General features: G+C 42.0%; 1 protein-coding gene across 1 annotated transcript; it reads right to left on the reverse strand.

The window, feature by feature from the left end:
• Positions 1-1,922: 1,922 nt before the first annotated feature.
• LOC137268492 (pantetheinase-like) lies at positions 1,923-7,022 on the reverse strand. Its single transcript, XM_067803055.1, has 2 exons — positions 6,637-7,022; positions 1,923-4,056 (listed from the first exon to the last, which is right to left on the reverse strand). Exons 1-2 carry the CDS (start codon positions 6,865-6,867, stop codon positions 2,698-2,700), a joined length of 1,590 nt encoding a protein of 529 aa, XP_067659156.1. The 5' UTR covers positions 6,868-7,022; the 3' UTR covers positions 1,923-2,697.
• Positions 7,023-10,957: the final 3,935 nt, after the last annotated feature.

A 10,957-nucleotide genomic window follows, 5' to 3' on the forward strand; every position in this document is an offset into this window, starting at 1 on the left:
GAGTGAGGACACTGTCAGGAAGGCCCTGTTAGGGTCCGGACCTGGTATGTCCCGTCATCTCATTGTAGTGAGGTCACTTTTAGGAAGGCCCTAGGTAGTTGTGGACCTGGTGTTACGGTTAAGAATTTGCCGTGACAAACGATGTAAGAAACTCCCTGTGAACAAGCAAAACAGAACAAAGACAAGTCTAAAACATTCAGATACTGTTAGGAAGGCGCGGGTACAACCTAGAATCCCAATCGCACCACTGTGAAGAAGATTATGCGAAACGGGGTACCTAGAACAGCCCAGAACCTCAGTTGGATGAAGTCAGGAAGTGTTAGGAAGACGTGTCTCTTACAACCCGTGGGATAATAGGAGATGTTTTCCCGGCCAGAACATTGCCAAAAGCACCACTCAACCGAACTCACACACCTCGTGGAAATGACAAGATTCCGCAACAACCAAGCTAGGGCTGGACTCCATTGCGACAATAGACTGACACTGGTCTCCGCCGTCGGTGTAACGTAGACATCCTGATCCACCAGCTGCATGAATATAGCAGAGTGGACATCATCTGTGACCTCATCTCATCCCAGCTTGCCTCGTAGGAGGCGTCTAACGGGATCGGGTTGTCGCAGACTTGGTTCACACGTCATCTCATCCCAGCTCGCCTCGTAGGAGGCGTCTAACGGGATCGGGTTGTCGCAGACTTGGTTCACACGTCATCTCATCCCAGCTCGCCTCGTAGGAGGCGTCTAACGGGATCGGGTTGTCGCAGACTTGGTTCACACCTCATCTCATCCCAGCTCGCCTCGTAGGAGGCGTCTAACGGGATCGGGTTGTCGCAGACTTGGTTCACACGTCATCTCATCCCAGCTCGCCTCGTAGGAGGCGTCTAACGGGATCGGGTTGTCGCAGACTTGGTTCACACGTCATCTCATCCCAGCTCGCCTCGTAGGAGGCGTCTAACGGGATCGGGTTGTCGCAGACTTGGTTCACACGTCATCTCATCCTAAGCGTAGATCGATGCCCAAACTGTTGATCACTGGTCGTCTGGTCCGATTATTTACACACCGCTGCCATATATCTGGAACATTACTGGCATTAGACAACAACCGGCCAACTAATTGCAACACATCCTTTCGGCCAAAACAATACCAGGATATGGCCCTATAAAGTTACTGCTTTTTATCAGACTAGAATTCCAGGAACGAGAGAATTCCAGGAATGGTTGTTTTGTTTCGGTAAACGACCCCATGTAGCATATGTACGTAGTTCCGTAAAGTACATAATTGACGTTATAGAATAGGGTATCTTTGCACTACACAGAGTATGTGATTGGTGTTATGCAAAATATACCTTAGCATTACACAGAGTAAATGATTGGCTTCATACAAAGTATATCTTGGCACTACACAGAGTACATGATGGGCGTTATAGAAGGTATATCTTCGTATTATTGGCTTTATACGAAGCACATCTTGACGGGAAATCTGAATAAATTATCATTGCAAATTAATGCATGAGGGAGTATTCACATAGGCGACTGAAATAACAACTTAGAACCTTAAACAGAGAATAAAGTTCTGCTATATACATTGAGTGTTATACATCTTTCTCCTTGCAGGCTACCGTTTCACACACTCCCTACTGCCTACCAGCAACGCACGCACACAGGGACATCTTGACAACATCCGTGTACAACGGCAAACGCACATAATTGTTCACCAATTTTGATTGTGCCGTATTTTCATGCCTAGTTGTTTTAGTTTTCATTTGATTAGGCTTTGTTTTACAATTCACTTGTCTACCTCTAACATATGGGTTGGGTTTGTTGTCTTTTATTTATTTATTTATTTATTTATTTATTTATTTATTTATTTATTTATTTATTTATTTTCGACACATTACTTATAACAAGAGCAACTCAAACAAAAATCGGTAAGGGAGCATGGTTTTAATCTTCATCTTGTGAAAGCTTCTGTAAAACAAACCTGTGAAGGTCCCGGGGTAAAATAGTCCTTAAGCAACCCATGCTTATCATAAAAGGCGACTATGCTTGTTGATCTCATGTTGTTGTTGATTGTCTGGTCCACACTTGATTATTTACAGGCCGCCGCCATATAGCTGGAATATTGCGGAGTGCAGCGTAAAACTAAACTCACTCACTCATTCTGTAAAACATCTTGCTGCAGCATATTTCAAGTCCAATTGAACGTTTATCGCAGATAACACACGAGTGTCCAGATAAACGCGACCGTCGAGTGTCAAGAAATAGATTCCCAATGCTTGCGACGTCACAATGCTATGACGCAATGCATTTGGAGGTCAGTGGATACATGTTTGTTGATTACCGATTACCTTAAATTTGAAATCCGGTAAAAGTTTCATTTCACTGCACTACTGAATGAATTGTGGGTATTCGGAACGTTACGCTGAAAAACCTGCGGCCCAGTGGTGGAAGCGTTCGATCGTCAACTGAGGTTTCAACACCTGTAGTGGGGACGTGGTGGTGTAGCCTAGTGGTTAAAGTGTCGCTCGTTACGCCGAAGACCGTGGTTCCATTATCCACAACTGTGCAATGTGTGAAGCATTTATGTAGTCCATATAAGGAAATATTGCTCAAAGTGGCCTAACACCAAAATCACTCATTTGATGTGAATGCTGTTGACATATTTTAAGCAGGGAAAAAAATCATTCGCTCAATACAAGTATCTACGTCAGAGCGGAGATATCTCGAGAATATAGACGACCGAACAAAGATGCCGTGATAAGTGGTTTGGAAAACCCATTTCTACCACGAAGAACTTTGTCTGTAAAAGTCCATTCTCCTTGCACAAGTCCGATATAGCCTCCATCAGAAACAAGCACTTCAGGAAAAATATATGATGTTGATAATTTTCCACTAATTTCCATGAAGTTGAACAGAGAGTTTGATTGTGTCACTGGTTCCCCGCAGTTGGAAAGATCATTACCTGGACACATCAACACGGAACAGATCTGAGTGAAACGCCCATCATCTAAACCATTAAATACTGCCAAAACAAATAAATCCTCATGTACAGAGATGTTCTCCCTGCTGTAGACCACTGTGCAACACACTTCGTCTCTGCAAGCGCTTTGATTCCCAACAGAGTGCTCTAAGGCCACAAACGTGTAATTCTCACGTGGCAGTGAAGACAATCTTGAGGCCTTGAATCTGTCAAGCAGCATGTCAGTCGTGTCAGCCAAACGTTCTTGTGACACAAGAGATGAAAATCTGCCCTCTGACGTCTCTTTCTTACTTTGTTTCATTTTAATAACACGCATTTTTTCTGTTTTCCTTTGCAAATACTCAAGTGGATCTTGTAAATCTGTCTCTATAGACTCTACGTCAGCAACCAATAATTTACCCCCACTGAAGACACCGTCGTTGTAGTAGTATGTAACCGACCCATTTGGAGTATAGATGCCGCTCCCGTGGAATTTATACACGGGGAAGTGTATATTGGCCCCGAGGACGTTGACGCCAAGCCCCTTGGCGAAAGCAGAGTGGAATTCCACTGCTGCCAGATACGGAAGTCGATCCATCCATGCCGTCGGGAAGATAATGTTTCTTACTCCTTCGTTCTTAATCAGCTCTACACTAGGATCGTAGAATAAGATATCAAAACAGGTGATCAGACCGAACTTCCCAAACGGTGTCTCAAACGTGGCCAGTTCTAATGGCGGCGTATCAAACTGATTTTCCTTGAACAGATGGCGTTTGTGATACCTGGCGACCAGAACTCCTTCCGGGTTAAAGGTTACGTCGGTGTTGTACTGATACTGGCCATCTTTTGGGCACATAGGGTCGTTGCTGTGGTTACATGGTTTCCTGTCACCCATGTTTGCGACAACGTACATGGCGTTATCCCTCGCTATACAGCTTAGTTCCCGTTGTATCGCGACGTCGATGTTGCTACCGGCAGTCACGCACGGATTCCATTCGTTGATGCGGGGATCGGGGATTTCTTCCAAGAATGGTTTGATGGTATTTCGGCCGAATATCATGCCATATATCCCATCTTCGGGAAATACTATGATATCAGCACCCTGAAGGAAAAAAATACGTTTTAACAGTATCAGCATACTGAAAGGAAAACGATATTGTGGTCATACCTATCATACTGTGATTACCGAAGACCCTTCTAATTCGCGGGTAGACAAAGATCAGAACAAACCATATGGGAAATCGTCAGAGTTGTTTCCTGGATGTGAGGCGCTGGTATTTTCCATTCGTGACCAACCCGTGTTATTCCAGCAAGGTGACATGAATGTTTAGTTTAAGAAATATTTCATTTATAAAATTTATAAATAGAAATATTAAGTCATTTTGATTTGGGATTTAATGTAGCTTGGATTTTTGTTTTGTTTTGTTTTGTTTTGTTTTGTGTGTGTGGTTTTTTTTTTGGTTTTTTTTTTTTTGGGGGGGGGGGGTTGCTGTCCTTTCAAATAATTCTTATTTCCTTATTCGCTAAAAACAAATTTCATGTGTAATTATTCAACCCTTTTCAGAAATATAAATGGAAATATGAGGTGGGCATGTGGTTATAATTACGTCAGATTATGTCTTTAACAAATATGTTTTTCTCCTTCTTTCAAGAAAGATCAATTCTTTGAAATAAATAAGCAGTCATACAAAAATACAATGTATGAGTACTTCTTTGACATTAAATGACATTGGAAACAAAAAGGTATAGAGTTATCGTTCCTGTTTCTTGTAGTTCTAATGTTCCTGCACCAAAATGAAATCCTTAGAGAGGGGGGGGGGGGGGGGGGGGCACGAGTCGCTATTGGGTCCTATTTCAAATCATGTGTACGCAGTGACGGTTGAATTTTCTCACTATTCGGATTATAGCTCTACAGATACGATCTGATTGACTACTGACTTAGTCAGTCTCAGTTAGTTTCAAGGGACGATCACGCTGCCAGCGCGTGGTGGATGGCAATATCTGTCACGCTGGAATATTAATATATGCTTCTGTACAGAAAAAGTTGTTGAAAAAGTCTGTGTATACAGTTGGCCAAACACGGCTGTAACTACTGTCTTAGCACAAATGATACGTGTATTTGGATAAACAACACAAGTTCAGAGACGTCTTAATTGACGTAATCACTCTAAAAACGTTGATAATATCAGGGATACTCTACAACCTCTATATAGGCTCCCTGATAATATGCACAAAGAACTTAATTAAGCACCCCCTGACATATCTCACGATTGAATGAGCCCCAATCTTAACCCTTTTACAACAAAGGGATTCTCCTTACAGAACCTGGCACATTTGGAAGCTGCTTTACACGAGGAGTGGCGCAGACTGTCCTTACAGTGAGTGAGTGAGTGAGTGAGTGAGTGAGTGAGTGAGTGAGTGAGTGAGTGAGTGAGTGAGTGAGTGAGTGAGTGAGTGAGTGAGTGAGTGAGTGAGTTGGGTTTTACGCCGCTTTAAGCAATATTCCAGCAATATCAGCGAACGCTTTAACCACTCGGCTACCGCACCGCCCCGACAGTCCATTCAGACGATCAGGGGGTCGACTGGAGGCATGACGTGGAGAGTGCTGTCTGTCATACAGGCACATGGAGGTTACAGCTAGTATTAACGTTAAATCGTATTAGAAACGCAAAATGGCATTTTGAATGTTTACAGTCACTAATGAATTCAACATTAAACATTCCTGGATCATACTTGTACAGACATGGGTTCGTGTGAAATGAGTGTATTGGTTTTGTTTGTTTGTTTGCTTTTCTTTAATTGATCAATTATCATAAAAATCAACATGGATTTATGTATTTGACTGTCTATAGGAGTCAAAGGATCATATCAGAGTATGTTGTTTTTTTGGTTTTGTTTTTTTTTCTTTTGTTTCTTTCTTTTTTTTTCTTTTTTTCTTTTTTTTGGGGGGGGTGTTTTGGGGTTTTTTCACGGGGAGATTTATGCACTTGGTGAAAACCTTTCACTGTGCTTGATTAAGTTCTCAGTGTATAGTGGGTGCATTACTGTGATTATCTACCATATCAGGTGTGCATGAGTGTAACCCTCCGCTTATATATGTGCCACATATTATCATTACTCAGTGCTCGGAACCTCTACACCCAGGCAGTTATATGACGGAAATGTTACATAACTATGCGCAATCCTGCTTGAACAAAGAACCTACACAACAACTAGTCAAGTTAATATCTCGTCTCAGATTAGCCCTTCACGGCTTCCATACATAATAGACGTCTAACAAGAGGGATATATATTCCATTATACAACAGACTGTACCTTTCTTATAACATGCATGAATATGTAATAGCGCTGGCGGCTCAACCGCCATGAATTGCGTAATATAATTGCAATTGGTTATAGACAAGCCATGCGCGCGTTAGTGGGATCAGAGACCATATATATTCTATTCATGGTCCCTGGTAGGATGTAGTTGAAGAAATGTTACTTTAACCATTCCATTCTGGCTGCTACACTCACAAACTACGACAGACATGAATTCATCACATTATATATTAACTTTAAAAATCTACACCGCTTAATACGACTGTGCTTGGAATCTCGATTTAAATTGAAAACACCAGACAACACCCCCGTGTGTAGAACCTCACCAGCTCGCAACTTGTGCTGACATGGGAAAGCATACCTGTTTAGCAGCAGTCGCCGCCTGTGTCTTGTAGACTTGTATATTCTTCATCATCTGCCTGACAGCTTCTCTCCTAGACACGGGTACCAACAGACAGCTCCAGGGTATGTGGACCGCGTGTTCATACACTGCCGCCCTGTACCCGCCCCTCGAGGAGAAAGTTAGCGGAGTAGCCTGGGTCAGGAGGACCCATTCCGCTAGGGCCACCAAAAGGCAGCTGCCGAGTTCCATGTGTTCACTGACGATGCTGATGTTGGTGATTTTGTGATTTGCCGTTCAGACTGTTGAAAACAACAGCTGGACGCGGGTAATCAGGGGACGGTTCTCCAAGCTTCCTGCTTAAATTAGCGCCATGTCACCGTCCAAAGTCCAAGGGGGGTAACACCAGTCATCGCGAGAAGATATGAATCTGACACACTCCCGTAGGACATAGGGGGAGGGGAGTTTGCAGTAACCTTTGTCAGGGGAGGTCACAATCTGGATCTAAATAGAATAGATCGTTTCTTGCATCAGGTTGGTTTGCCAATGGTTGATGACAGTTAAGTATAGTCCAGTTCACTAGATCAGTATGGAAAGATGGGAGGGTGACCCGTACATCCCTTCGGAACACTACACACTGACAGTGGGTACATCCCGCCTATTAATTCTTATAATTAAAAGGAGCCCAGACACTATCTTCATTTTACAGAAATTGTGGCAATCCAACTTTCTTATACACGCTAGACCTGCATGCATGGGTTGTATATATACCCAGCAACAAAACTTAAGGACCGACACAATTTTCAATATTAAAGTATTTAATAGTTCATATTGTGATCCATACCATACTTGCATATTTAATATTGAGGTGGTCTTTAACACTTTTTGTTGAGTAGAAGCAGCAGCAGCAGCAAAATAAACATCAAAATCCATTTAGTCGACATTTTAATGTACTCGAGGTAAATATCATCTTGCAAATGCTCTCCCACTACTGCAAACACAGACTCGTGATAATTATTTACCCTTTATATGTTATGTGTATAGTTCATCAATCCGAGAGCAGTCCGGTTGTTCAGTAATAATTTAGTTTAATCTCACGCCAGTTGATAGTCATGAGGAGCTATAATGTTGTACATGAAATGACATACATATTTACAGTAAAATGACATTTACAAAAATACTTGTACTTACATCAAATGACATTTTATGTGTGCTACATACGAAGGAGTGTTTACGATTTATAAGCCCTCGGCAGTCTGGGTCAGTTATAGAACATATCACAGTATGCAAGTTGACAAGGTAAAACCTTTCTCCTAAAACATCCCTGGCACCATGCGAAATTGTAAATAAGTTTCACTAAGGACAATTATTTCAACTTAACTGTACAGAGATACATGTATGTATTGTTAAAACAGGTTCTCTGGTCAAGTACGGTCATTTTGTAACTACAAGCAGCGTCATGTATATTTGTATGTATGTATGTATGTATGTATGTATGTGTGTGTGTGTGTGTGTGTGTGTGTGTGTGTGTGTGTGTGTGTTTGTATGTCGAAGATAAAAGTGAAACATGTTGGAGAAGATCCGTGTCGTGTAAATATTTCAGAAAATACTTGTTATATATGTACTACAGTACGCTCGAATTCTCATAGACAGACAGACAGACAGACAGACAGACAGACAGACAGACAGACAGACAGATAGATAGATAGAGTGGGTGGGGGAGGTAGGTTCACATACTGGATTTTTTCTCTGTAAAATGGGTTCATTTCAGAAACTAGTTCCTAGTCTATATATAATGAAAAGGAGCCCTGTTTCTTACTTAGATCTCTAATTGTGGAAATCTAGACTTGCCACATTTTCCTGATTTGGGTGGGCTTTCTTCGATCTGCTTGCTTCAGTGTCTGATAGACAACGCCAGACAGACAGACAGACAGACAGACAGACAAACAGATAGACAGACAGACAGACAGACAAACAGACAGACAGATAGAAAGACAGACAGACAGACAGATTTGGTCAACGTATAATACGACAGGAAGTGAGTGAGTGACTTTAGTTTTACGCCACACTCAGCAATATCCTAGCTATATGACGGTGGTCTGTAAATAATAGAGCCTGGACCAGACAATCCAGTGATCAATAGCATGAGCATCGATCTGTGCAACTGGGAACTGATGACATGTGTCAACCAAGTCAGCGAGCCTGACCACCCGATCCCGTTAGTCGCCTCCTACAAGCATAGTCGCCTTTTAAAGCATGGGTTGCTGCAGGCCTACTCTACCCCGGACCTTCACGGGTCAGATACGACAGAAGTAATCTCTATGGGAAGAGAATGCGGGCTATTGGGCGGCGTTTAATACTTGCTATCTGACATAATTGTCCCTCTGTCCATGTGTTTGGACTGTTGTTCAGATATACTCAAGATGCACCACGATAACATTGTCAGGTTTCCACTTTATCACTTTCCTTCTTGTATTTCCTTTCGGTTATGATCACCACGGTATGGAAGCTACCAGTACACGAGAAAGGGCGTGGGTTTATGAAAGCAGTTCAAGGATCTTTATAGCAAAGAATCTTAAAGGTCACATGCAACGTAAAACACAACTTTGCTGATTCTGGTACCTTTCGGTATGCAGTTACCGAAACAAATCATAAAAAATGCCAATTCAACCAATAAAGTTGAAAAAAACGCGATGAAAAAAAGCCCGCGAAATCGGAGTTCAAACGTTTCACTAAATTCCCCCCAGCGCTGGGGGGAAAACTGGTTTCAACAGCTGTGCTGCGCTGCGTCCATAACGCATGAGCAGTGAATAGGTTCGCGGAGCTTGAAATTCAGAGAACATGTATTTTCAAAACCCAACATCTCTCTGTTCATTCTTCATGGATAACGACTTCTTTTAGTGTATATGATTTTGTTTGACAACAGTATATATATCCATACTGAAACGATGCATCAAGTATACAAAAAGAAGTTGTTATCCAGACAGAATCTTACTTTCTTGTGACTGGCTATACTTCTAAAATGCCCATCAAACAGATCATCTTTCTGTACACACAATGAACCCTCAGCATATCAGCAAATGAAACAGCCTATCGGAAACCGTCGTTACACTTGAGTGCATATCCACCCTTATGACTGGGTTCGGTCTCCCGCAGGCTTCGTTTCGAGGGAAGTAAGCCCAAGTACAAAATATTGCACTTTTGAATCGCGATTGTACGCTTATAATTTTGTTTATTCGTTTTTTTAAAAGCAGCAATGTATATTATATGTCATGAATAAGTGATAAATGTGTTTTAATAATGTTTGATTTTTTGGTTGCATGTGACCTTTAACAGAATTGAATTTACAAGCAAACAAGTATTTCCTTTCATAGGCACACCCTTGTGTGTAAAATTGCGGTTTCTAACCCTCTGTTTAACGCATATTCATTTCCTCTTTTTGTCGAGATCAGGAGTCCGTCGCCAATTGTATGGTTTCAAGCAGCTGGGCTGGGTTTCAAGTTACTTCCAGCAACATATTCCAGCAATATTATACCACTACAGGACATCAGCGACTGGACCCTTGGGAAACATTTTGGCACCCTTTCTCAGAACTCTAGAGCAAGTGAAAAATGCTACTTTGCAACAACTTTAGAATAACGCTAAGTCTCCGAATGTAACACATAAACCTATGTATAGTTAACGGGAGACCCAGGGAGACTGTGTCTCAGACTACAACAATGTTTGCAAGTTTATCTCATGTCTGTCTCACAATCCTTGAACCTCAGTGTTTCCTCGACTGCCTAGCCCTCCATTTAATGCTGAATCCAAATGAAGCAAGTCTAGATTTCCCCAGGTTCCTGAACTCACTGGCGTTCACACTCAATTTAAATGGGTTTATTTGTTACTATGAAAGTTACATATATTCTAGCGTAATTCTCGACAGGAGATCGACCTGACGCTAAAGAACACACGGTTTCTGATCTGTATAACAATAGGGTATCGAACCTGGGTTGCAAGATGAGAGAACGCTATAATCAATGAGTGATTAACCCACCCCACGTGTTATTACGTAGCCAAGTTGCGAATATTGTCGTGACGAGGCCGCAGATTTAGCGACTGCATCCGTGTTGTGTATTTCTCATGTTAACTTTTTATTATTTTTTTCCTCGCTCATTAATAAACCACTGATGCCTTAATGGCGATGAGGAATCTGAGTAAAGTGCACGTTTATTCCGTTATAATTTGGACCCGGGGTAGAATAGGCCTTCAGTAACCCATGCTTGCCATAAAAGGCGACTATGATTGTCGTAAGAGGCGACTAACGTGATCGGGTGATCAGGTTCACTGGCTTGGCTGACAC

This window comes from Haliotis asinina, chromosome 16, assembly GCF_037392515.1.
Source record: "Haliotis asinina isolate JCU_RB_2024 chromosome 16, JCU_Hal_asi_v2, whole genome shotgun sequence".
Taxonomy (NCBI): Eukaryota; Metazoa; Mollusca; class Gastropoda; order Lepetellida; family Haliotidae; genus Haliotis; species Haliotis asinina.

Excerpts from the sequence above, each read along its gene's own strand:
- LOC137268492 (XM_067803055.1), bottom strand. The coding sequence starts at position 6,867 with ATGGAACTCGGCAGCTGCCTTTTGGTGGCCCTAGCGGAATGGGTCCTC. Across the intron at positions 4,057-6,636 it reads CGGCGACTGCTGCTAAACAG|GGTGCTGATATCATAGTATT; the intron begins GTATGCTTTCCC and ends TTTTTCCTTCAG.